The sequence below is a fragment of the Manis pentadactyla genome, chromosome 10 (assembly GCF_030020395.1).
Source record: "Manis pentadactyla isolate mManPen7 chromosome 10, mManPen7.hap1, whole genome shotgun sequence".
Classification (NCBI taxonomy): Eukaryota; Metazoa; Chordata; class Mammalia; order Pholidota; family Manidae; genus Manis; species Manis pentadactyla.
Genome location: NC_080028.1, coordinates 75958230 through 75986116, shown reverse-complemented (window position 1 = coordinate 75986116; position 27887 = coordinate 75958230). Strand labels below are relative to the sequence as shown.

At 44.3% G+C, this 27887-nt stretch overlaps 2 protein-coding genes across 7 annotated transcripts in view; both read right to left on the bottom strand.

The window, feature by feature from the left end:
* Positions 1-9059, bottom strand: part of LOC118928117 (acyl-coenzyme A synthetase ACSM1, mitochondrial-like) — a 43576-nt gene extending 34517 nt beyond the window's left edge. The window contains exon 1 of the mRNA XM_057486999.1: positions 8977-9059. The gene's annotated coding sequence lies outside the window, so the exon portion shown is untranslated. The remainder of the gene's footprint in view (positions 1-8976) is intronic.
* LOC118928116 (acyl-coenzyme A synthetase ACSM2B, mitochondrial-like) lies at positions 3181-26466 on the bottom strand. 6 transcript variants are annotated; one of them, XM_036917022.2, is made up of 15 exons: positions 26337-26466; positions 25288-25499; positions 24714-24898; positions 23628-23838; positions 22247-22454; positions 20876-21019; positions 19290-19446; positions 16612-16691; positions 16285-16408; positions 15030-15110; positions 13871-13972; positions 11898-12025; positions 11678-11789; positions 10474-10593; positions 3181-3634 (listed from the first exon to the last, which is right to left on the bottom strand). In XM_036917022.2, exons 2-15 carry the CDS (start codon positions 25403-25405, stop codon positions 3530-3532), a joined length of 1875 nt encoding a protein of 624 aa, XP_036772917.1. In that variant the 5' UTR covers positions 25406-25499; positions 26337-26466; the 3' UTR covers positions 3181-3529. The 6 variants fall into 6 exon arrangements, with proteins under 6 accessions (XP_036772917.1, XP_036772918.1, XP_036772922.1 ...); XM_036917023.2 differs by having other exon boundaries at positions 11678-11777; XM_036917025.2 differs by lacking the exon at positions 3181-3634 and adding an exon at positions 3673-3785.
* Positions 26467-27887: the final 1421 nt, after the last annotated feature.

Here is a 27887-nt window from a genome sequence, read left to right as displayed (position 1 = left end):
AGTATTTGCCACACTTTTTCAAGTCTGTCCCTACTTCAAAAGTTGCATCATTGATTCTGTATCATTTCTTTTCTTCCTCCCCCTTTCAATTATGTCTATTAAAGAGTAGACTACACTAGCTGTTCCCACCTTTCCCTTCCTCACTGATAACCCACAGCAATCACTTTTCTACCCGTACTCTTAATTTTTTTTTTTTTTTTTGGAAACAAGATTTCTAATGTTCTTGCTGTTAAATCCAATGGACCTTTTTTAGTTCTGACTCTTGGCCATTCTGGGCAATGCTAACCAACTCGTGAATTGCTCTCTCTCATCTTTCTGTTATCATACTTTGCCTTCTCTGAGTTTTCTCTCTCAATATTGTCCATGGGATCCTCTTCCTCTTAATTCTCTTTAAATATTATTGCTGTCCAAAATCATCTTCAGCCAACAGTTCCTCTCCTTCCTTATGCATTTGTCCATCTCATTCTCTCTCTTGCTCATTCTGTAGATAACTTCCTAAACCACCTTGAAAATCTCTACCTCTCCCCTGAGTTCAAACTTATATGTTTATCCAACTAAATACAGACTAACTTTGGTATTTCATAGAGAACCTAAATTACCATGACCGCAACTGAATTCAATTTCCCGCATCTAATCCTATTCTTCTCAGGAAGTATTACATCCACCAACCTCAGCTTACCTAATCAAAAATCAAGACTTCCTCCCTTAGGGCCTCCTCTCCCTTGACCTCACCTGTCTTATTTAACACAAGGTCACCAAGTTCCAAGAAGGAATTCTTCTATTAAGCATTTCTCAAATTCTCTTTTAGCACATTCACCAGTCAACCACCAAGGTAATCATTTAGAAATGCACTGTTGCCTGAGTTCATTATCCTCCAGATGAAGTCCAAACTTTGTCATGTGATATAATGACCGCCTCTTAGGTCGTTTTACAGCTTGAACCTGATGTTAAAATAGTTTCGATGTAAGTGAGGTGACTCCCTCTCTCCAAGGTAAGTTCCTCCTTCTGTCTAGGGCCAATGGCAGCAAGTCTGGGACAACCTGTGCTGCCACCATATACACAGTCAGTCACAGTAAGTTAGTCTAGGGAATCCTCTAGAGCCAATGACTGTCCAGGAAGTTTTTTGCCTCCCATACTGGGCCGCAGGGACTTGGTTCTGGGGGCTACTGGGGCATCCGAAAGGACTAGACAAGGACAGGAAGGAGATGGTGGTCTACCTTTATCTAATCCTGGAAAACACAAGAGTTGGTGATTTCACTGTGGTCACAGTGAGGCATTCTTTGTGAAGGGTACTGGCTGAATATTATGATTGCTTTATACAAGCCATATTGAGAAGGGGACAGAGTGAAGGGAAGAGAGGTAGATTCTATACCTTGGGGAGGTCACAGATTTCCCCTAAAGTATGGGCTCCCATATCATTCATTCCTGAGCCTGGAGAAGGTAAGGAGATTATGGGCCATGCACTGAGTAAGTGGATATGATTAAAAAACCAAAACAAAAAAAAAACATTCACAGTATAAGATTAAAAATAGCAGTGAAAGTCTCAGAATGAACAATCTGCTAGATTTTAAATTTTTTGGAAGCTATCAGTTAACTGATACTCCCTTAAACATTGATAAATCCAGACTGAGAAAAGAAAAGCTTTTCTATTTGATTAGCAGATTGCATTTCTCCTCCAGGCCAAACATAAAACTCTGATATATTTTAGGGGACTCCAGAAGTATACCACAGTATAGCCACATTCATGTGGCTGTTTTAAAAGGTGACTGTAGATGCCAAGGGCCAGAAGAGAAGGCAAACAAATGGAAGGGGTGAATAGGTGCTGTAGGCAGAAAGGCCTGTGTGCAGACCTGATGCCGTCATTGGCCAGCTCTGCGGCTTTAGAGATTCAACACTTGATCAAAGTCTTAGTAACTCCTACCCTATAAAATGGGAAAACAATAGTACTGTGAACATAGTGGGACTAAAACATGTACTGTGCATAATGCCTAACACTTGGCTTGATAAGTGATTGGTATTATTATGACCACTGTTGCTATTATTATTGATAAGTGATCCGTATTATTATGACCATTTTTGCTATAATTATTATTATTATTTTCTTAAGAAGACCCTCAGAGATGCTTTGCTTTCTTCTCCCGCTCACTTGAACCTGCGAGGAGCATTCACTCTCCATCTCTGGGTTGTAGGTGAAGCATTATAGTCCTCTCCTCCCTCCCTGCCCTGGATCACTGGCTTTGGGGTCCCAGAGGCCTCAGAACTGAGTCTGTGGTTTATCCTTTGGCAACACCACTCTCCCCATTGTTTTCCCCAAAGACAATCCCCACGGTCTTGATTCAAAAATGATTTTATTACTTAATTCTAGGAAGAGTAGGTATCACCGCAAACATGAGCCATGGGGGGAGGGACACGTTTTGAGATGCCTACACTGTGCTCACAGCTGTGATCTGAGGTCTGTAGATGCCACACAGAGATGGAACAGGAGAGTATTTCTAAAGTGTCCAGGACAGTGTCTGGCACATGGCAAATGCTCAATAAATAGAGCTTCCCCTTCTCTGGTCATCTTTGACCCAAACCAAAGTCCCCATCACATGCACAAGCCTCTCTGTATGGAGGTCTCGTCTCAGGGCTGAGATGGGGTCCATGGGCTTTCGTTTCTTTCCTAAGACCTAGTATTCTGCTTGACATCTTCACTGTCGTCTCTCTGTGGGAGTAATGATGCTTCCCTCCCTCCTTCCTCTCTCCCATACTTCCTGTCTGCCATTGTTTTTCTTTATCATTTTCTCTATTTTTTTTTTCATTTACTTATGTGTATTTATTTAATTACTTCACATATAACTGCTACAGTGTTTCTTATCCTAGCTTTGGTCACATTTCTTATTTTCTCCAGTTATAATTGTGCACTGCTTCATTAATTTACATAGCTCAACGGCGTTCCTGAAAAAGAGCTGTGTTTATCAAATTTTTCTACTTTTATTTCTCTCAAGCCCATAATAAATGCTTCCATGAAATGTTGGTCAGTGCAGAGACAAGGTAATGTGGACTTTCCATTCAACTCCATCTGATGCAGCTAGTTAGAACTAAAATAATCAATGATGATGAAGAAATACATGTATTCAAGCATAAATAAAAACCTATTAAAGCTGTTTCAAATTTTAAAAATGTGCCTGCATTTTTCTCATCATTTTCTCTATTTTTATTGAGCTCTTTCTTTTCTTCTTTTTCCTTTTTCTCTCCCTCCCTCCATCCTAACCTCCTCCTTCCCTCCTTTCTCAGTTGCTTTCTCTTGCTGTTTTAATCTTTTAATTTTTTTCCTTTTTCTCTGTTCCCTCTTCTTTACACTCTCTCATTTCCACCCTCTCTTCTTTCAATGTCTAACATAGCAAGATTTTGTGCCAATAAACAGGGAAAGATAAAAATCAAATGTCATGTCATAAAGGAATCTCAGGTTCCTAGAAGAAGGTGGAAGACCTAGAGGGAAATGGATGGGACAAAAGGGCAGGGCCCAAAGGACAGCCTCCTGCAAGTCTCACTGGGCCCAGGCTTGCCCAGATCTCTTCCACTCCTTGTCTCGAAGCTTCGCACGCTGGATTTTCCCCGTGACAGTCTTGGGCAGGTCCGAGACAAACTCCATCTGTTGGGAAACACCAGTCCAGGGTGGGCTATCTGTGACTCCAATGGCATTGCATTTTTCAGAGGACCTGCTCTAGGGTGAGGAGAAGATCTTAAAGCTGGAGGCTCCCAGTGAGTGAGGACTGATCCTGCAGCACTCCCAGGTTATCCCCCTAGACAGCAAGAAGTTTCAGAAGGTGGTCTGGGACAAGGCCTAGAAAAGAATGGGTGGAATGCGGCATAAAGGTACAGTCAACTGGCCTCTGACATATCCTAGGACTGCAGAGAAGCAGTGTGATGAATACAATGTGACAGAGCAGTCAGACCCCTGAGCTATTGCATCAGTATTTCTCACTCCAGTCTCCCCTCGACCACTTACTTGGCTTTGGACAGATCACTTGGCTTTTCTGAGACTCAGTTTCCCCACTGAGCAAACTGGAGGCTAAGAACAACTTTGCTGGGTTGCTATGAGGACAGAATGAGATTATGCCGGCTAAATTCTTGGCGTGGGGTAAATACTCAAATATATTAGCTGTGAGCCAGAGAAGTCATTGCCCCCTTTCCCGTAGGAGCAGCTAGGGTCTCTATCTGTAGATGGGGGAATGAGACAGGGACCATAGACTTAGACAGAGTAGGGTGAGGGTCTCCGGGGGAAAAAAGCAAGATAATCCATTGTGAGATTTCCTTTGGCCTGCTGGGGGGCCCAGCTTACTTTTCTGACTTTACCCAGGATCAGCTTTTCTTCCTTCAGCCCTAATCAAGTGATTTGCAACCTGGGCAATTTAACAAGCAAGCCCAAAACAATGTAGTGAAAATAGGAAAGATTCCATCTTGAAGATAGGATTGCATTTTGAAACCCAATTAGTTGAAAAGTAAGTTTCTTAACATACTCTTTCATAAACAGACAATAACTCAGCCCACCGTGGGAGCAAAGCAGGCAGTCTTGAGTGATATGCTCCCACACCAGGAAGCTGCTATCCTGGGAGGAAATCAGAGCAGTAAATTTCTTGTAAATAACCCAGAAGACTAATAAGAAATTTAATGTCTCTTCAAAGATAAACATTATGGAACCACCTAGCAGGTGTGCATCCCAACCTCCTAGAAATCTCCGAGACAAGACATCACCCTGGGACACCACCCTTGTCCCCTCCTGGCATAAGCCAGGAGCTCTGTCCTCTCGTTTTATCTCTAAATAAAAGCCTCTCACTTGCTCTCCAAAAAAATATGTATGTATATTAGCTGTGGTTATTAATCTGGACTAGAGACATAGACATCTAAGAGTTAGGAAATCTGGTTTTTAATTCCATCTCCACCATTTCCTGTTGGTGTCCTTGGCAGAGGCATAAAACCTCCTCACTTTTCTCACCTGCACAAAGGAAGTGTTTGACTTCAAGATTCCCCCCATCTCTAATATCCTTGAGACCTGACACGGACTTAGGAACGAAGAAAGACAATCCATGGAGGCTTCCCATTATATGATGCAGCCTGCCAGACCATTGGTCTAGGAGTCATATTGTCTTGGGTTAAAAAACAGTAACATTAGGGATACTGATATGGAACTGGTATCTTCTTGGCACTTGATGGGCGAATCTTCCATAAGACAAGACTTTGTTGAGGAAGGAGTTTGTTAAAAATCACAGTGGCATAGAGCAGGGGATTGGCAAACATAGCCTACAGGTAAATCCAGCCCTCCTCCTGTTTTTATAAGTGAAATTTGATTGAAATAGCCACACATCCCATTTGCAATTGTCTCTGGGTGCTCAGCACTACAAGGGTAGGGTTGAGTAGTTGCAATCAAGACAGTATGGACTAAAATATAGACTGTTTGGCCCTTGTGGGGTAAAGAGAGGGTGGAAGGAAGTCACAGGGGACTCCCAGGTTTAATGCTAAGAAGGAAGCTACTCTGCGTATCAAGAAGAAGGGCACGCTCTCTGGAAGGAGGCAGCAGAAGCTGCTGCCCAGGGCATTCTAGAGGAGAGACTTGTAAGAAGAGACACATCTGTTAAGTAATAACTGTCATGTGTGATCAGACCCCTCCACTGGATCCTCTCAAATAATCACTTACAATTCAAAACTCACAGTATGCTTGGTGTGATTGAATTCCTAGAAATATGAGTTACTCCCTGTTTACAGCCAGGTATGGTTGGACAGAAGTGTGGGTTAAACTCCATTTGTGGCTAGGGTCCTACCAAACTGCTGCCAGCTCTTGGGGAATTACAACCTAGAATATGGCCAGTGTGAGGAATGTTCCAATGAGATGAAGTCGTTTAAGAAGTTCACTTAAAAGCAGAGTCTTCAAAATTCCAAAACAGCTTCATTAAAAGTTTCGCTGCAAAATGCTAATGAGGAATTAAAGATATGAGGTACCTGAAACAAAAGATACTAAGACTGATAGAAGTCCTACTGCTTCCCTCTATCCTCCTTTGAGTACTCATTCTAGTAGTCCTCTGAATTATCTTTCCACTTCAAAAAGACTATACAACTGACTATAAACAAAAGACCACCAAGTTAATGGCCTTATAGACACTCCCACTTGGTCCTCTCCCATTGTTGATTAAACTGAGGGATTTTCTAGCAAAGTACTATATTATTCCCTTAAAAGGCCAAGTAGATAATAGAGGGTTTCCTGGAAAAACTGACAGAAACCAGCAGAGGTGAAAAATTCTTACCAGATCAACTCTTCTGAATCTCCATTTGTAGAGCCCAGTCCAAGAGAGGAAAATACAATTTCACATTGCCCCTTCCTTTCCAAATCCAGACCCGTGGTTATTGATCCTTTCTCGCCCAGACAGCTATTGCTTTCATTCTTGTCTTATGTCCTAAGAACTGGGCTGGGCTCTCTGCCTGCCTGGGACGTGCAGGGTGTTGGCTCTTTCTTCTGCCTATCTTTGGGAGTGGTTCTGAATCTTGGGAAGACAGCATCCTTTGCATCCTCTTTGGGAATGCCTCTTAAGCCCAAGGAGGGTTATCCAATACTGCTGAAAATATTTACTGTTTGTCCTGGCTGAAAACTGACAAGATATTTAAAAGAATTTTTTAAAGTAGCTCTGCAGTCGAAGAGTTGGCCAGATTAGGAACTACTATTCAGAACCTGATAGGAATTTTTTTTAAGGCCTTCTCCCCTAAGTTAACATTAGAATTATATACCCAAAGAATTATATATAGTTGGATAGCTGGATGAACCTATGAGGTAAATGTAAATTACAACCCGATTCTTTAAGGAATTGAGATCAATTGTCCTAATCTTACAAATACTTACAAAACTAGAAATGTAGCTCTAGAGACAGTTCAAATTCCACCCATTTCTTTTCAACAATCCCCAAACCTCCCATATTTATCTCAAAAAGTTTGTAACCTCTCCAGGAATTCTTATCTTGATCACCCCTAATTCCTTAGACTGACAGAAAATTAAAAAAAAGAAAAAAAAGCCTTGTGAAAATACAAATGGCTATAAAAGTGCCCTTGCCCAAAATCTAGCTCACAGCTTCCAGAAGGGTGTTCTTGAGGACAAATGCAAATTTGAAGTGTCTTCTCCACAAATATTAGTAGATAAACTTTGGCCAGATAAGCAGGTGATCGTAACTTATCCCATCTGCAAGAAAAAGTTTGAATCCAACTGTTCCTTTCTAAACTGGTGGGTTTTACATTGGCATACCCATTTCATGGCTAAAAAAATTTAAGCAATAAGGTGGTCTCTCTCTGTGTCCGTCTGTATGTTCATGTGTTGTAGATGGGTGGTATTTTCTACCTCCAGATGTTATTGCCAAAACCAGTTTGTGAAGAGTTCTACTTAAGTGACTTAAAAAGAAGTGGTTATCAATTAAACATTTTGAAATCTGAGAAATAAAATAGAAATTAACCCAAATGTATTTCAAGTTCATTTGATCCTGGATAATTTTTGGTAAATAAAAAAGCTAGTTTAAGTTTGTTGGTTTAACTAAAATTGACATGTCCAAGTTATCAATATTAAATATACTTTTATTTTACCTAGCTTTACTAATCAAATAAGTTCATGTTATCTCTGCTACAGAATTTATCAACCAGAAAAATGGCCGACTTTCTCTAATGTTTAATAAAGTTTTTGTAGGTAATCTAAACAAAATTATAAGACAAGTAAATTAAATAGGTATAAGATAAAGTGTAATAATGAACTCTTCCCAGCAATATTTATGTCAACTTGAACAGTTTTCCAAATCTCTTTGGTAGCTTCCATCCTTAGAATTTTGCAGCTAAATTAAGTAATGGTATTCATTGAATATCTAGATTATTCCCAAAAGATAGAATACTGAAATATTAATTGCTGAACAGAATTATCTACTTTTGGCTTCATATTACAGAGAAACTAAAACTTATTTGGATGTGTTAGGGCTGCACTGAAAAATTGAAAAAGGCAGTTATCTGCTTCTAGAAATTCTGAAATATATTCATAAATTTGCAAATCTAAGGAATACTGTTATGACAGTTCACAACTGTTTATTAATCTTCACTAGAAAGTACTGGAGGCTTCTAAAGGTTAAGGATTCTAATGTAATTAGAGGCACTAGAAATAATAAGAGAAACATTTCTGTATGCAAGAAAAGTAGCATGTATACTTTTGATAAAAGAAGGCATAATGAATGGAAATGCATTTTTGTTATGGGAAAAGAAAGTAATTTTGTCCTAAAGTACAACTGGTTACAGGAAAACTTAGGACAAAATCTAAATGTGAAAAAAACAGTTGTAGAAGATGCATGGAAAAGGAATCTTTGAAAAATAATTTTAATGTGTGGTCAGACTGGCTAAGATGAAAATGAGTTTACTTAAGAATAAATTTCAGTATCCAAGTACACTGGTGCAAGATTAGAATTTGTCTTGTTTCTATGTTTAAAGGACATAGTTTTCTAGATTATAGATCTGTTCTTAATAAGAAATTATAAACAAAGATTTTTATCTGTAATTAATCTGTCTAAATAAAAAGATTCTATGTTTTGTCTGTATGGGGTCTTTGATCTCTTAAGACAACAGAATCTTTTCAAAATTTAAAGAGCTGAGTTCTGCTAGCAACTATGTAAGTTGATGTCTTTAACTGTTGCTTGGGTTAAACAGACAACTAAGTATTGTTTCCCAGTGACCTACAATCCTATTTCATCAAATGTTTTAAAACCTGTTTTTGATATTTGGTATAAACTTACCAAATTGAAATTCTAAATGAAGTCTTTTTTGACCTGAAAGAAATGAGCATTCCAAAGGATTTGTTAAACTAATTAGGCTTATCTGACATGATAAATTACATGGGAATCATTGTCAAATAAGAAGTAATACCGAACTTCATGTTGAATTTTATAGGTATGTAAGTGTTCTAGAAATTATGTGAAATTATCTTACCTTCTGAAACTGCTCTCTTCAAAACTGAGGCTCACACTAAAAGAACTGAACCTGAGTAGCAGGGAACTGCCCCAGGTGACTTTTATACAAAGGTGGCAGCAACAAAAATCTATAAAGATTGTGACACATGTGGATAAAGTACATCCTGCTTCTGTAAAAAACAAAATGACTCCTTGTTGACAGACTTTTGCCATCCTGATTTCCTTGCAACATGACAACAGTCTATTCCTGAATCAGAGAAATTAAGATCGGTAGAAATGGTTATAACTTAATCAAACAGCCAGGTCTCTGGGAAACCCAGGACTGTTCCTCGGTTCTTCCCAATGCCCTGGCAAATCCCAGCCCCACTTTTTGTGTTTTACATTCCTTCACCCACCATGGTACATTGAAGATGATCCAGATTATGAATCAACATTGGCAGGGAGACTTCTACAAAGCCGCAGAAACAGTTTACCAGTAATGCCTGACCTGTCAGGTCTACAATCCTGTAAGAACTGTATTTTATTCCTAGAGGCCTCAGAATTCCTCCCTCTGAACTCTCTGAACACCTACAGCTGGACTTCATTCAACTGACACCACACTATGGGTTATCGACATGTTCTTATTGCATGTGTTTTTTGGATGGTTAACCCTCCTGTCACAAGGCTGATGACCTTACAATGGCAAAGAAATTGTGTTTGAAGACATCTTTCCTGCTTGGGGTACACCTTCTATAATCTCCAGTGATTGAGGCACCCACATCACTGGGCAAATCATATGAACCTTAATGAAAACCTGGCAAGCTGCTTGGAATGATCACTGTCCATATTCCCCCCAATCATCAGGCAAGGTAGGAAAAATGAGATCTTCAAACTGAAAATCTCTAAATTTACTAAAACTACTAGACTAGACTTTCCTGGCCTAAGGGACTTTGGTCTTACTGATTGTTCACGATATCCTCCTTTGAAATCATAAAGGAGACGTGCGCAGGGGCCAGTCCCCAGAAGATCAGTGTCTAATGGCATACAAGTTTCTGCTGACATCTTGTTGTCTCATGCTGGTTTGGCCAGTAACTCTTTGTTTTTAATGTCTTATGCTACAGCCTGTCATCAACAGCTTAAAAGAAAGCTTTTTGGACTCCAATTCAAAGAATCCTTGTGGTCACAGTCTGGAGCCTGGTGGTTGGGTGTTCTGGAAACACCGTCAGAGAAGAATAGCCTTCAAACCTCATTGGAAAGGATTTCCCCAGTTGAATTTTGTTTTTTAACACAAGTGTGAGAATCCCAGTGCAGAGAGTAGGAATATAGGCCAGTATTAGCTGGCACTTGTTCCCCTGGGAGCTAAAGATTGAGGCTGATGTTCAGGCAGTTGCTGAACTGATTGTGGACTTTCTTGGTCATTGCCAGGCCAGACTTCTGGGGTTAGCAGCCTCATTCACAGCCTAAAGAAGAGAAATACAAGGGGAGAATCATCTCTCCTTCCTCAAGTCCGGGGAGCATGGGAGCCTAGAGGCCTCACCTTCCTCGGGTACTTGAATGGGGTCGTCACCGACTTCACGTGTTGCTGCAGCTCCTTGGTTAGCTGGTCCTTGTCATGGGACAGGAACTGTGGGGCCAGGACCACAAATGCCTTCACCACCTGCAGTGAGGATGGGGGCCAGGAGGAAAGGGAGCAGAGTGTGTCCGCATCTCCTGGGATAATGCAGAATCAGCACTCGGACTTCCACCACAGCCGCCACCTGTACGTCCCCTCAGTGGCTCCCCCAGACATCCGGGGCAAGGGGAAGGAAGAAACCGGGCTAATCACGGCCAGTGTTCCAACTCTCTCAGGTGGCTTATTGGATAGGCAGGTAGGATTATAGACAGAGAGCAGGCTCTCCTCATATCCCAGGGACAACAGAGACTGATGGAAGAAACGAGTTATAGGTGAAGAGAGAGAAGGAAAGACTGGGACCGTAAACCTAAGTGATTTATGGGGCCACCCAAAATACAATTTGTGCATCTATAAAATGGCGATCTCGTTGTCATACTTAATTCACGAGAAATAAAATGAAATCCTATACAGCATGGCTTAGCTCAGTGCTTGGAACACACAGGGTTTTCTCTGTAGATGATCCCCTTTGGGCCTCACTTGCCTGTGATATCCGAGGGTTATATGTCCCATATTTGACAGAGATATGATATTGCTCAACATGCACCCTGCAGAGATGTACTCAGCCACAGACCCACACCATACCTCTGCACCTTAACCCTCATCTACATATGCACCAGGCTGTGTTAGTCCCCATCTGAGGCTATTTCTATAACCCTGGCATTGTAAGTGTCTTTCTTCTCTGTACTCTCACTGTAAACCCCATGGCTCAGGGGCTCTATCTCTTGGCTCAAGTCCCTTCTCTGCTCTGGTCAGGGATCAGATTCTGATTCAAATGCCAACCAGTAGATGGAATCAGATTCCCTGCAGGCCCATAATAATAGACTTTATATGGTGCTTGCTATGTACCAGGCCTTTTCTAAGCACTTTACAAATATTAGCACATTTACTCTTTAAAACAACTCATCTTACAGCAGCTGAAGCTCAGAGATGCTAAGTAACTTGCTATAGGTCACACAGCAAGTAGGCAACAGAGCCAAGATTTGGACCCAGGCTGTCCAACCCACCCTGCTATATGTACTTGTCTCCCAAGACTGCCCCCCATTTTCACTGGCTGCTGCTCCCACATCACCTCTCCTCGGACGGGATCCGGGCTGCTGATTACAGCGGTCTCGACTACAGCGGGGTGCTCCATCAGTGCATTCTCCACCTCCAAGGGCCCAATCTGATATCTGAAGAAGACCCTGTCCATCAGCGAAGATTGGATACCCAACCTCTAGGCCAGCCCAAAAGTCTAGAACCAGCCAGAATAAAGATCCAGATAATTCTTCCCCGCCCAGAAACAAGCTCACCCACTGGAGTTAATGATATCATCTGCCCGCCCCAAGAACTGGAAATATCCATCTTCATCCTTGATTCCTCGGTCTCCCAAGACCCAAAAATCTCCTCGAATGTTGGCTGCTGTCTTCTCCATATTGTCCTGATGGCCACAGAAAGACATAGTCACTGTCAAAGCCTAAATCCTCTGCCCCAAAGCTGCCATGAACACTGGTAGATTGTTCATTTTACAACTTGTACAACTACACATGGGTGGCTGCCCTGAACCCACCAATCCCAGCCCCCAGGTAGGACTGGAGCTTCCCCTTTATTCAGTTATTCCATGCAGGGTCTCTCACCTACTCCCCAGGGTGCAGTCCTGATGGATAATATTCACCTCTGCTCTAGGGCATTTTCTCCGACTGACTCCACCTTCCCTTCAGTCGTCAACCTAACCCTTGCTCCACATGACACCATTCAGGGGTGCAAAGGTTGATTGGACATTTCTCTTGGGTCTCTTGTTAGATTTGAAAGCTCTAGAGATATACCAGCAGGGCCCCAGAGCCCTGCCCAATGTTTCTACCATGGCCAGGTGCCTCTACTAGCCAAGGCATTTATTCATGAGCAGTGAGAAGGCTTGAGGTTTGCTCCATGTCAGTGCATCCTATCTTGTTCAGGTGTTGGGGTGTGAGCTCCCAACTGGATGTTAAGTCACTGGGTCAGAAGGTAGCACAGGGATTCGTAGCCCAGCACCTTGATTTGGAAAATAGGGGTACTGATGATGAGAGAGATCAAGAGGCTTAACCAGACCAGACAACCATTACAGAAGACAGAGCTGACACCAGGAGCCAAGTCTCTGGACCCCCAGCCTGACTTTCTCCTGTTACCTTGCAGCCCCTGCCAGCATGACCTCCATGACCTACCCCTCCAAGTCTGTTTTCTTGTCAGTAAAGTAGGGGGAATCCCATGCCTTAGGCACCTCACAGGCATGTGCAAAAAGAGTGAGGCAGCACACGGGAAATGCTTGGAGAGGAGCAATGTGGCCGTTTCTGAGGCTCACTTTCCTTCATCTGCATAACTGGAATGAGAATGTGGATCTATAGCGATTCTTTTATTCTACATGCTTATATAGCACCGTTCTAATTGTTTCAAATATTAATGCCTTTAGTTGTCGGAAATAATGCTATGAGATGTTGTAATACACATTTTATAGGTGAAGAAACTGAGGCATGAGAGATCAGTTAACCTGCCCAAGATCATCAGTGGGTAGTGGAGTGGGGTTTCTCAAGCAACTTGGGCCCAAGGACTTCAGGGGGTGGTTGGAAAGGATTAAGTGAGTTTAATGTATGTGAAGCACTTGAGGACAGTGCTTACTGTGCAGTAAGCAGCACCGTTTCTATAAGCATTTATTATTTAATTTATTACTTAATCATCTTGGTGTCATAAGGTTTGCATTTGAGGTCTTCCCTGCTAACTGTTCAACAGTAGTGGGCTTGGATGGGCCTTGTAAATCTCTGACTTCACCAGCCTCACCAGTTAGACTGGAGGATCATTTATTTCACATGTTCCAAAGTCTGAAGATTGGGATGCTCCCAGCTATGAGGTGAAGTGTCCACGTAGGGTGTCAAGCATGGCTCTGAAGGAGATCAATGGCATAGAGCAGGGGGGTGATACCCAGGGAGGGGCAGGGCTGCCCTTGGGAGGCTGCTGCTATATACAGTTCAAGGGCAATAAGCTTATTGGCATAAAACAGTTGTTGGTGATGGAAAAGGGAAACTGGTAAAAGATAACTCTTCAAAGGGAATCTTAGTGATGGGTTAAGGGGGGCAGCAGTGAATGCTTAGTTTTTCCTCCTGGTAAAGTGCCCTTTCTTGGATACCAGATAGCCCTTGTCCCCGTGTCCTGCCAATGCCTCTTGGGAGGTACATAACTTTGGGACCCTCCCTCATTCCTCTCAGAGTCCAGGATCCTCACAGGAGATGGAGGGGGAGCAGCATGGGTTCCTCACCACGTAGCCAGAGCAGATGCCTACAGGCCTGATGGGTTTGACCCTGATGGCCAAGTCTCCCTCTGCACCGGGGGGCAGGACATTGCCCTCACCATCTATGACCTGGAGGAAAAGTAGACGGGAAGAATGATCTGCACAACAGGAGGTGGCTTGAATGGCAGCATGGAAGAGCTGGGTTGACCAAAACGAAGACCCCCCTGCTCCCAGGGTGACTGAAAACAAGAACCAGATACCAAGGGGAGCCAAGAATTTTAAAACCAGATTGCTAATCCATCTGCCTGGGATGGTTTAGGGGAAGCCCCTTACGGAGACTGGACCACATGTGTTTGGGAAGATTCTTCTGGTTTTAGGAGCTCAGTAAATATAATAGCCTCTCATTATCTCTGAGGGCCATGGATTTGGACATCAGATAGATGAAAACTCAAATTATGCCTCTGCTACCTGATTAGTTGACTTCGAGCTAACTTAAGCTCTACATCTCAGTGCCTTCATCTATGAAACAGAGATAATAACAGCTTATTTCACAGGATTGTATGAGAATGAAGTAAGATACTAAAAAAAGGAGCAGGCAATTACACATAACACTAAATAAAGTATAAATTGTTACACTTTAGGTCTATAGACCTATATGTGTAACCATAGATACATATACATAAATTTCGTTTCTTGGAATTTAGCCCAAAAACATAATAAAAGAGAAAAAATTCAGCTGCAGCATATTCATTGTAGTGTTCTTTTTACTAGTAAAAATTTTGGAAATCACCTATTGACCAACAAAAGGTGTAAAGAGTGGGGGAGCCATACTACTTACTACTGTGAGCCATTAAAGGTCATGTTTCACAGAGGCATTAATTGACCTGGAAAACCAGTCACCATGACTTTTCAGTGATTAAAGTAAGTTACAAAATGGTATGTCAAAATGCACCTTATTTTTGTTTTAAAAATGCATACATTTATATAGCTAGTTAATTTGCTAGCTATTCAAAGTGGTTTTCTCTGGGTAAGAATGGCTTTCTCTTTTCTTTCCTCTCTCCCTCCTTTCTTGAGTATTATTTTAATATCTTTGCTTTCAGATATTTTTTCCCCAATGAATAGTGTAATAACAAATTACTAAAAAACTCATGTTTTTTAACCTCCCTTCTCAGTTCCCCTAACAAACCTGCACATCATAATGGGGAATTGCAGTTCCCAGGTAGCCAGGTTTGATTTTCATTGTCTTGGAAACTTTGCAAATGAGTCCCTGTGAAAGACAGTAGACAGATTGGCAAATTTTAGGAGGAGTCATAAGATCACAGAAAAGAAAAATATCCAACAGTACAGGTCCCAACATAGTCCTGACGTTGCCTCTTGGTGGTGGCTCCACCCCCCACCCCACCCAGCCCCTGTTTCCCTTGCTCTCTCTTTACTGGAACCACCACGCTGGGGGGCTGTACTAAGCTGGAAAGCAATGTGACTGAGCACTCTCCAGGCAAGATTAACTAGCAACCACATTATAAACTCTTCAGAGGGAGACTTACATTAAAAGGGACCTCAGACACCAAAAGTCCTTTAAAGCAGTATGGGATGAAGTTGCCTCCCTTAAGAAGGCCAGCCAGCTCGGCATCTGACATGAATCCTACACAGATGCTTTGCTGGTGTTCGAAGGAGCGACTAAACATGGCTTCCTTGGGGAAAGCCTGCCACGCTTCCAATGCCCTCACTTTTGTTTGCAAAGTTACAGCGCTGCCATGAGCCCTCTCAGGAGTTCTGCTAGGGGGAACCCATCAGCCAAAGAAGGATATAAAGTAAAGAGTGGAGAGGAGGCAGCCAGAAATGCTGAGGGCCACAAGTAAGAGGTAGTGGGAAAAGGAGGTAGGGAAAAGTACTGCCAGGTTGTTCGAATAAGCAGCACAATATAGAGCAATGCAAATCCACACTGTGTCCCAAGAGCTCCAAGAAGATGTCTCAACAGGTGAGGTGGAGGTCTCTGTGGTTTCTTTTTTCCCCATTCCTCATTTTAGTCTGAGCAGCTCAGTATGGTGTCTGGCACATTTGATACATCCAGATATCTGCTAAAATACTACCCCATGACAGAGGACTTTCCTGACCACCATTATCTGAAATACCAGCCCCTTATCCCACATCATCCCTTCTCACCTGTTCCATTGTTCTCCCCTGAACTTTCCACCATGGTGCCATGTCATGTGTTTGTTAGTTTATGCCTTTCTCCCCACTCCAACTAGAATGTAATCTCCATGAGAGCAGGAACTTTGCCTGTTTGATTTCTGCAGAATTGTCAATACCTATGCCATGGAGGTGCTCAATAAATATTAATTGATAAGTGCATGATAAATGGTGGCTCATATTTTTATTCTCAGAGAGCCTTTTGAAGCCCACCAATCCCACCAGCCCATGGTTCCCCTAGGAGCAGGTACCGTTTCTGTCTGGCCATAGAATTCTCGGATGTCCAGTCCCGTCTGGGCCCTCCAACTCTTCAGAATGTCTGGACGGAGGGTCTCCCCTCCACTGAAACAGTTCTGTAGATGTGGAAACTTGTAACTGAAGAGAAGAGAGGTAAGTGTTCCTCCTGGAACCAAACTCTGCCCAGGCCTACAGCTGGATTCTGGGTGCTTTGATGATGAGCTTGGCCTCATAGGGCAACCCACGCTTAAAGGGTCAGGTAGATGAGCATATGTGTATGTGGGGTATGCAGAACGGGCCAGAAGACCCAGAAGCCCTTACCGACCCCAAGGCCCCATCACCTGGAAATGTCCTGCTGTAGCAACATCTGGTAAATGATGGGCGGGGCTACCATGTTGTTGATTGGGTAGCTGGACAGCACCTGGAGGGAGAGAGCCGGCTGAGACACGGACTAGCAGGTCAGATGCCCAACTGACCAGTATGCACAGTGGTCACAAGCTTGGGTTATGAAATTTGCCATGTCTGGTTCAAGCCAAGTGAGTCCCAATTCTCATGTACCCTCAAGCCAAAAATGGCAGGGAAATGACTACTATCATTATAAAGAAAAGTCCAGGACATCTTGGAACATGTTTCCGGATTAATCTGGAACACTTTTGTCAACCCCTGGCTAACTGTTCCTTCCAATTTAATGACTTGCCCCCATAAACACACCTCTAGAATTATATAAACCCCAGCCAACAAGGGAAGGAGATCAGCTGCTGTTGCAAATTGGGTGTGTGGTCTTGCTAAAGTCACTTAACCTCCTGGGACTTGTTTCATAAGAGATTAATCCCAGCACTATTTTCCTGAAAATATTTTTGGGACAGAATTCAGGTAGAAAAGTGCTTTGAAAAGTTAGAAGCCCCTACAGACAATTTAGAAGTGCTACGAAAAATAGCCAGTACTAAATACTTGCCAGACTCTATGCTATCTCCTTTACTTCTCACAATAGCCTCATGGAGTTTGTATTCTCACCATTTTACAGAAGGAAAAAGTGTGATCAGAGGGCTAAGTAACTTGCCCAAGGTCACACAACCAGCAGGTGGTAGAACCAGAATTTGCAGTCTGTACTCTTAACTGCTATGTTAATACCACCTCTATCCCATGCTTTGCTTTGTGCATAATGTATGACACAGAAAATATGATTAACATTATCACATCATGTGATTATTTCCTCCAAGTGTTCTTGATGAACTGGAATGAGCTATTGAAAATCATCCCATTTCCCTTATTGCTTTGCCTTACAGGAAGCTCAGCATGCAATTACCTACATATTTACTGTACTTCTCCTTACTCTCCTTTGTCTCCTCCTGCCCCCACACCTCCACCCTATATTTTCCTAATAGGTCTTATAATTTTACATCTGTTCTCATGTTGTTTTTTTCTATTTGTGACATTTAACAAAAGCCACTTAAAATCCTTTTTGGAAAGAGAAAGAGGAAGAGTTTGTTTAAAACAGAGAATGACAGAATCAATTGAAAAGGATCTCCCAAGAGAATCCAGACTGTGCCTGACCTTTTGACCTTAAAGGATGCCATTCATGCCTTAGTTTGTTCCTGGGGTCTCTGCCACCAGCCAAACAGAAGCCTGGGTAGGCCATCAACTGCTACAGATTTCCTGGAGGCCCCAGGATGTCAAATGGCCCTACACCCTAACACAAATAGAATCCAAATAGGATGTGCCTCTGCAAGCAAAGCGAGCCCATTTCCTTCACTTTGTTGCTCCAGGGTCATATAACTGGTGGATTTTATTTAATGGCTGCCTCATCAAGTTCCACAGGAAAAAGTTCTGTTTATTTTTCAAAATTTCTCATAGATGATAGTACCAAATTGGAAACAATCCTAATGTCCATCAGCCATAAGATAGAAAAAGAAATAGTGATAGGTCCATAGAATGGAACACTATACAGCAATTGAAAAGAACCAGCTTCTAATACGTGTAACAATACGGACATACTCAGGGAACATATTGAATGAAAGAAGCCGAACAAGACACACAAGATTACACTTTCCATGAGTCCACCTATATCAAGTTCAAGAAGAGGCAACACTAATCAATGGTGATCAAGTCAAAGGAATGATTAACTTACGAGTGTGGACAATGGCAGGGAGGGGTGTGGGCACTTTCTGCCATGATGGGAATGTTTTATGTCTTGATCTGGTGGTGGTTGTGAGGGTGGTTGTTGTGGGCTGAATGTTGTGCCCCCCCACCCCACCCCCAATCCTTATATTGAAGCCCTAACTCCCCACATGATGGCATTTGGAGGTAAAGCCTTTGGGAGGCAATTAGGTTTAGATGAGGTCATGAGAGTGGATCCTCTGTGATAGGATTAGTGCCCTTTTAGGAAGAGGAAGAAACACCAGAAACTTCTCTCTCCATCATATGAGGACGTAGCAAGAAGGCAGCTATCTATGAGCCAGGAAGAGAGTTCTCACCAGAACCTCATGGTGCTGGCACCCTGATCTCAGACTCTCAGCTTCCAGAACTATGAGAAATAAGTGTCTGCTGTTCAAACCACCCAGTCTATGGTATTTTGTTCTATCAACCCAAGTTGACTAGTGAAGTATCTAATATATGTAAATTATTTTCAAGTTGTACATTTAAGATGATTGCACTCTACACACACAAATATACATGACATCATACCTGATACGCCCTGCCTTTCTTTTATACTTGGTTCACCACCATCTATCTGCTACTTAACACCAGAGCAAGAGCCCATTAAATGTATGTTTAGTGAATAAGTGACCTACAATGCCTGTCTCCTAAATATATTCCTTTTATTTGTATACAGGTCTGTCTCTTTCCCTAGACCATTAGCTGTAAGAGGGCAGGGACCATTACCATCTTGCTTACCAAATACTGTCCATCTATATGGCCGGGTTAGTAAAAATTAGATGAATTGAAACAAACTGCAAGAAACTGGAATGTGCAAACCTTGGGCCCACTCTCTCTGGGTGCAAACTGGATCCTCTCTTACCTTTAGAATGACCGCTGGGTCAAACTTTGGCAAGAGGTGGACAAATGTGCATGCTCCTGCTATCCAAGGTTGCAGAAATGAGGTCAAGGTGTTCAATATCCAAGCTGTGTCTGATATGGTCCATATTATGTCAGAGGCTTGCAGATCTACCCATGCACTGAGAACACAGAGGAAACACATGCATATTAACCTGAGTTTGTGCTGGGGTGTGTGGAGCATGAGTGTATGTGTAAGTGTGGGTAGGGGTAGGTGGGCATGCACAAGTGTGTGCACACTGAGTGTGTCTGTATATGTAGGAGTGTAAGTCTAAGCAGGCAGGGGGAAGGAGAGTTGTTCTAATCACACATCCTTTTTCAAGATGGGGTGACTATTCAGAAGGTGTGACCCCAGCTGACATGACTTAACAGATCACCTGGTCTCACTGTCTATTAGCCCCAGAATTCAGCGCAGTTTTGGCATGTGGTTACCACCCAGGAAATGTTTATTAACAAATGACATCTAAGTGAATATTCTAACAACTGGCCTTCCTAAGGTCAAGTTTGGTGGCATAGACCTTTGGTTCTCTTTTCTCCAAGAATCGTGAATTGCCTAAGTATACTTGAGTTGCCTAAGGACACCCTGCTCTTATACAGGGTGAAACTTGTTCCCTTTCTCTCTTCTTCTCTCTTCAGGCCAGAGTAAAAGGTATCAAGCCTGTCTTAAAGCAAACAGGACTTGGGCCAGACAAGCAGAACTTCCTTCTGTCTGGGAATCACCAGAGTATATGCCCCCAACTGAAGCTGACTGATACTTTCAGCTCTGGAGAGAAACTGAGCTTATTAAGACCAAACTTTTGGGGGGTCATAGCCTATTAAGACCAAATTTTGGGGAATTTAATATCTTACTTACATTTCAATGATTTATTTCTCCCCCTTTAAGAAACAGCATTTTACTATAGCTCTTCTATTTAATAATTTAATTCTCTGATACCATAGGTTCACAGGTGGGATGTTTAAGCTTTTGAGGTTTTTGCATTAAAATACTTTTTTCCAGTTCTAATAGTAAAATTAGAATTAGCACAGTGAACAGCCTCTCCTGAAAAAGACCCTGAAGATCTCTTGTTATTGTTACATGGCAACCTTGGCACAGTATTTTCTGATTCCACTGATGGGCTGATGGGGAGGGGAAGGAAGCTGAATTAGGACATCTAAGACCTGAAAATTCTGTGATCTCAGTTCATCTGATTAGTCCAACTACAGCTTCCACCTCCATGGATTTGAAAAGTAACTTCTTGCTGACAAATATTACCCTCTTGGAATGTGCATAGCATCAAAGCACATTACCAGCACCCCAAAGGACAAAACATAGATCTGTTGGGGGGAAAATGCATATATACCTGTGCTAATCATTCACCCTAGTAGACACATGGCTCAAAGCACCGAAGGGGTCCCGAGATGCCATGTTATCTGAAACAGAAATGTCCCACTGAAGGTCACAGGATACCCAGCTTGCTCAGCCATGCTCTCTCTCTTGCCCCATCCCAAAACTGGATTGGAGCTCAGGGCCCGGCAAGGCAGTGCCCTGTAGACAGAAAGGGCCCTTCTTACCCAGCTTCCATCTTGGCCTTGATGCCCAGGCTTGAGTGGGAGTGCTCCACCATCTTGGGAAGGCCGGTGGTCCCACTCGTGAAGTAGATGGCAGCTGCTTCTTGGCTTCCGCTCTCCACACAGTGGTGAGCGGTCGACGCTTCTCTGACAGAGACACATACTATCACCTCAGATCTGCCCGGCCACCTGATGTCCTGAGGTGACCTGCGGATCATCTCTTCCTACTGGCCCCCATGCGGACAAGGGCAGGTAGGTCCACTTCAGGGGGGGCTTCTGAACGGTCAAGATCTCTGGATTCTGAGTCCGACTTGGGCTTGGAAACCGCTCAGGTTCGGCACTTTGTTAACTGTGTGACTTTACATTATTCATTTAACTCCTCTGAGTCTCACTTTCCATTTCTGTGAAATGGGATCATTAATACCCTCCTCAGTGTTAACTGAGGAAGTTAACTGAAACACAGAGGAAATGAAGACCTCAATAAATGTTAACCTGATTGTTGCCTGGAACCCTAGCAGGATACCAGGCGAACAGAGGTGCTCAATGAGTTTGAGTTTTCCCCGTACACCCACTTTTATTTCCTGGAAGCACCTGCCCCCTCTCAGCTCCTGATTTTGAGTCTCTCAGAGCAGGTCTCAGGTGGCCTACTTCCCTAACAGTCTTCTGAAAGACCATGACATCAGAAAAACTGTTTGTTCTCCCAGGGGCTTCCTAAGGTATGTATCTCTAGTAGAGGAGTTCCAGGCACATGAAAGGGAAACTCGTTCATCCAGCCTTGTTATCCATGCTAGAAAAGCACAGAGTCCTCTGTTTCGAGAAGCCTACCTTGGGATACAGTGGGTGGGAAGAGGAGCCTGGAAACTCAGATATCGGCCTTCTCTTGTGTTTTACGTCATACGCCCTTGGCCACACCTCTGATTCTAGCCATGGTTGCAGTGAACAGTCTGGGTGAGTTTCAACCCACTTGGTGTTACTTCTGATGTGGACTGCAAGTGATTTATGTCACACCCCAGGGCTTCTGTTGCCATGACGGCATTGGACTCTGAGCCTGCTGTGCCTGCATGCACGTGCAGCCCAGAAGTATGGGGCAGATGGCTCGCCCTGGCGCGACCCTCTGCCAGTGGGGTCAGGTGTGGATGGCTTAATGCCTGCCAATCCCTGAGTGAACAATCCCGAGAGGCATTCTGTGGGCTCCTCAGAAGATCCCTGAAGATCAAGCCCCACTCATCCCCTGCCATGACTTGATAATGTACTCTTGCATTAGCTTGTCCTGCTTCCCTGCTGTACTCTCCCCTGGGTCACATGCTGCTCCCTGGGCCTCTCAAATTATCCCACTTTTTGTGAAAATTCAAGCTAAGACATGCAGATACTCACTGCAGTAGTGTTTTGAAGTCCAGCCACCCATCCCGGCTTTTCCCAGACACCAGTAACTTTGTTTTCAGAGAAGGGCAGTCAGGTGCCACAGTGTCCACTGCCTGGGCCACTTCATCCCCAGCCAAGATGGCCCTGGCCTTAGTCACCTGCAGCCTATGGAGAATGTCTTTGGCTTTCATCTGGACAGTCCCGGGCATGAAGACGAGGCCTGGAGAAGCCAGATGTTAGAGAGACCTGGAAGGAAGGGTGGCTTTCTTCCCTAGAAAAACCTGATGTGAACAGCCAGTGGGGAGGCGAGGGAGGGGTGACCAAAGGGGAGTATTAGTAACAAGGGACCAAGAATCCGAGAGTGATTTGAACACAGATTTCCCCCAGGCTGTCAGTGCTGTAAGGGATCTACCAAGACTAAGGAAAGAAATTGAGTTGCCTAATGTTACACCACTGACAGCCTGAGGCCAATACAACTACCTACCCTCCATGTTCATAAAATGATTGTGCCACTCAGTTCATCCGTGGTTTCCTGTCCCCACTGGCAAAGGATCCAGAATCCTTCTCACAGCCCCCATGGTTTTGTCAGTAGCACCTGCCCACCTTTCCAGGCTCCTTTGACACTGCCGTGTCCTTGCTGCTGGGGCTGTGGGCACACAGACACCCTCCCAGGTCTCCTCATCATTTTCAGGCTTCCCTCCTCTGTGCTGTTCCCTCTGCCGGGAGCACTCCTCTTTGCCTCCTCTGCTGGACAAACCCTACATAGCTTTCAGATCTCAGCCCAAATATCACTCCCACTGAAACTTCTGTGACTGCCTCAGATCAGCCAGTTCCTTTTATAGTGGCGCTTGGCAAGCTTTTTCTGCAAAGGGCCAAGTAATAACTATCTTAGGCTTTGTGGGCTGGATGTTCTCTGTCCCAACTATCAAATCTGCCATTATAGTGCAAAAGCAGCCGCTGACAATCTGTAAATAGGGCATGGCTGGGTTGCAATAAAACTACGAAAGCAAGCTGTGGGCCAGATTTGGCTCATATATCCTAGTTTGCCAACTATTTTTTTTATAGGTTCTTCTAGAATTCTCATGCCACTCGGAGAAATTCTGGTTTAATAATTATGGGTGCAATTCATCATTTAATAGCTGTATTCAAAGATCTGGAAGTCCCGTGAGTACACAGACCACATTTTGTTTACTCTGTATTAGCAACCTTAGCATAGTGCTTGGCACAGTTTGCTTAAATAATGGGAAGAAGGGTTGCATTTCCCAGGGAGAAGGGACAGTATCCTCTCTGGAGGGGACATCTATTAGGAGGGGTGGCTGCATTTCTCTGCCATCCGTTTCCTTCACAAGAGAGACAGTGCCCAGGTCAGGTGGTCAGTTACCCAATTACCAACCTGCTCGCATGCAGCCCAGGGTCACCAGCCACCACTCAGGCACTTGGGGTAGTATCACTGCCACGTGGTCTCCATGCTGCAGGCCACACACCCCTGAAAGGACATTAGCCGCCTTCCGGCTAAGTTCATTCAGCTGGCTGAAGCTCCACATCACTTCAACCCCATCGCCGCTCACCCACCACAGGGCTGGGCCTGGGGGTCGCTTGCCAGCCTGAAGAAAACAGAAGGCACACTGATTAGTGTAGGCTGGTACACAGCATGTCAAATAAATTCCCCAGCTTGGAATTGCCACATCAATGCTTAGGAGACTTTTTTGATTCCTATACACTCTTAAGAAGTTTTAAAAACCCCAAAGACTTTTTCTTTATATAGGTTCTATCAATCAGTATTTACTATCTTAGGAAATGAACCATCACAGTGTGACTCCCTTTGAGTGCCATTCTTTTAACTCTATGCTGGCAGATCCACCTCCTTCCTTTTTGCAGCCAGGATGAATCCTTCCATCCTCCAGAAAGGTGCACAGAACTTCAAGAGAAGGCAATGCGGGATCAGCATGGATGGCGTGGAACTGCACGAGCCCAGGGCAGGATCCACATCACTCTCTCTCTGATGTCCCATGTTGGGCCCTTTTGATAATTCCTGCTTAGTGGCCATTCTGCTTACACACCCCAAATGACAAGGACACATAACTTTCTGAGAAGATTGATTCAGTCTTCAGGTGGTGCCAATTTTCTCTTATTAAACCCAAATCCACTTCATCCATGACCCAGCCCACTAGTCCACTAGTCCTTGCTTTACCCTGGGAGGTCACAACAGAGCACATGCAGTCTGTGTAGGCAAACTGTGTGTCAGCTGCCCAGAGGGCAACAAGATTACTCCTGCAGGCGTCTCCTGGGCGCTTCTCTCTGACAAGTTCATGTTCTCTTGCTCCCACCCCATGCTGCCTCCAGGGAAGATAGGCATCTCCCTTATAGCTCATCATAGTACCTGACACGTACATGTGGAATAAATACTTGTTGAATGAATAAATGAATTTATGAACTCAGCAAAATTGTCCAGCTTTGTGCCTCTTCTCCACCCCATTACCTTCTCCATGCTAGCCCAGTGATCCATAACATCACTAGCAAAGTTAAACGTGGCAGGAACTTCCTGATGGCCCCACTGCAGGGATGCCAGGTGCTTGGTGTGAAGGTGGACAGTGTGTCGTGACATCTGAGTGCGCCACAAGATGCAAACCCCCTGGAGCTTCCGCAGCCCATGCATGGTCAGAGCTGTAAGGGAAGAATGCAGAGGTGAGCTTGTCCTATGCAGACTGCTCTACAAGTCATCAGCTGCCTAAGGAGATACATCCAGCCTTACAGGGTTCTTCTGGAGAGGAATCTTTGGTGGTAATGAGTGAACTGGCACTCAGCATCCAGTTATTTTTCCTTCTGCTGTACTAGAAGCAAACCACCCAGCCTAGAGCTTCACTCTCCAGCCCTTCTGAAGGTTTTGTGAACACTCCATTCCAAGCAATAGGTCCCTTTACCCTTAAAATACAGTGGGGTGGTAGGCTGGGTCATTCCCAACAATTTGCCACCCCTCCTGTAGGGGGATTATATGTTCCCACTCATTTTTACGTAACTTGCCCTGGACATCCTAGGGAAGAGTGTGTATCCACCTCTTACTGACTTTGGCTTGCTCATGCGACGTGCTCTGGTCAAGGAGATGTGAGTGGGTGTGTCCACAGTTGGCCAGCAACTCTTGTATTTCTGTTCTCTGTCATGAGAGCAGCACATCCCAGATGGGCGCTCTGCCTTTAACCTGGGTCCCAGAATGGTAATGCATGTGGAGCCGAGCTGAGCCCAGGGCAGCCACAGCCAACCCTCAGATCTATGGGAAAAAATATGTATGGTTATAAGCACTTGAGCTGTTCAGGATGTTTAGTTAATATAGTAAATGCTGACTAATAAAAGTAGCATGTATTTCCTCCAACTGAAGCTCAGATATCTTAAACGCTATGCACCCAGCACATAGCACCTAACATACAGAATCATTTTAGACATTATAACTGTTGTAATTATTATTTCCAGCCAGGGGTTGGTTCCAGAGAAAGTAGTTTCAAGGCTGTGTGGGCTGGTCTCTGAGTCCCAGCATGTGCATCTTGATGGGGGCTGGGGGGGATCAAGAATATAAGTCTAATGAACTCTGATTCAAGGAATCCAGCAGGAGCCTGCTAACTGGATGGATTCCCACCCTGTTAACTGGGCAGCAGCAGCCAGAATCCCCAAAGCTTCTGACATCTGTGGTGCCTCCTCTCCTATTTTTCAAAAGATCAAGAAATAAAGATTTCCTTACTACCTCCTTGGCAGGAATATTTATTGCCTTTGTACCTGCAGGTCCCTCTCTCCATCCACAGCTGGCTCTTTCTTATTTTATGGGCCTCACCTCCTCAGAGAGGTCTTTCCCCAGACCACTACCCAAGCCCCGACCCCATCTGACCACCCAAGCCGCAGCCATCCCAGCCCTTCCCTTTTGCTGCACTAAAGACACCTGATCCTTTACATCGCCCTGCCTCCTCACTGAGACTTGGCAGATACTCTCTTTTAAGGCCCCTAAGGGATTTCAGACTGCTTTTTCCTGAGCATTTACATTTTCCTCGAAAGCCTTGACTGGTTAATGCCATGATGAGGCATAATCCTGTCATCCATTCCTTGTAATGGTGCTCACCTGCCAAGTTTTTTCAGGAACCCTCTCTGGGGATCTCTTGGTCCAGCCTCCTCCTCCAGAACCCCTTGCAGCTGGGAGGGATGCACAGCTAATCTAGCAGACAGCTCCAGAGTCCCTGCAGCTTTCAAGGAGGGCACAGCTAATCATTAACCACGGAGCCTTCCTGGGCCTATGTCAGTCCTCCTTGCTGTGTTTGTGGGTTGCACAGCCCCATGGCCTTGTGGGGGCAGCAGGAATTGTTCTTTCAATCTAGGGAGTAAAAAGGAGATTTACGTACAGGACCCCCAGCAAGTCCTTGCTCCAACCCAGAGAGGGAGAAAGAGAGCTGCCATGGGCTTGATACACATTCGCTCACTCTGTCTCTTTTGAATGCTTCTCATCTCCTTTATCCACTTTCACTCCATATGTGATCTTGTCTATGACTTGGACCCCAACTCTCTTGCCACTTGACCTCCACATGCACCTCTCCAGCCTGGATTCTCTCCTGCATCCTAACCTGCTTGACTTCTCCCCTTGGATGTCTTTTAAGCTTGTCATACATACTGTGCCCAAAGCTGAATCTGATAGTCCCTCTTTGCCAATCATCCCACCCCACCTGCCACCCCGTCCGTCTTGGTGACTGTTAGCTCTTACACAGCTCTGTTTGGATCACAGTAACAGAAAAACAATGACCTTTCCAGATCATCCACAGGATGAGGTCAAAGTCTGTAGTGGAACAATAACTTGCTTAAGGTCACATGACAAGTCAGTCCCAGACCCAGGCCTGGAATCTGAACCTCCCAGAATGGTTCATGCCCATGTGCTGCTGATTTGCAGCGGGTCCTTGTACCCTGAGACTGGAGTGGGAAACCAGAGGGCTCTGAGCAGCAGAGACAAGCTGCTTTCCAGGAACACTCACCAAAGGGAAAAATATCACAGCCGGCTAAGGGACTTCTGACATTACAGGCCATCTCAGATCCTGTATCCTCCCAGATGGAGAGAAGCTTCCCTACCTGCCCCCATCCTGGCCAGTCTGCACCCCAAATGCCCTTCCTAGAGAATTATTCCTTTGCGGTTTTGGCCACCATCTGCTAAGAGGGCCCCTGTGTCAGGCAGGGATGGGGGCTTGTTAAATGCAGAGGTCTCTGTTGAAGAAATGAAGTTTGCAAATGGAGACCAACAGGCCAGGGACAAGATTAGGAATGTTACATGGCAATGACTAATCGCTGCCCGTACAGAGAAACAAAGACCCACATCAGGGCCACTGGGGGGAGCCACAGGGGCTTAAGGATCCTAGAAACCCAGGTCCAAGGTGGAGGTGTGGGGAGAGAAGAGAGGATAACCTGCAGAAGATGCCAGAAGCAACTCGGGCCCTTCTGTGCTTGTGTGTGGGCAAACCTAGAAATGATATGGCTTGAAAAACCTGTTTATGTAGAGCAGCAACCATACCCTGGGAAGAATGCCTCACCTGCTCTGGGAAAATGCATATAATTCCACCACCCAGCCCCTTCAACCCTGAAGGTATCTGTCCCTTCATAAATACGCCTGCAATAGGTATTCCTGAATGTCTCA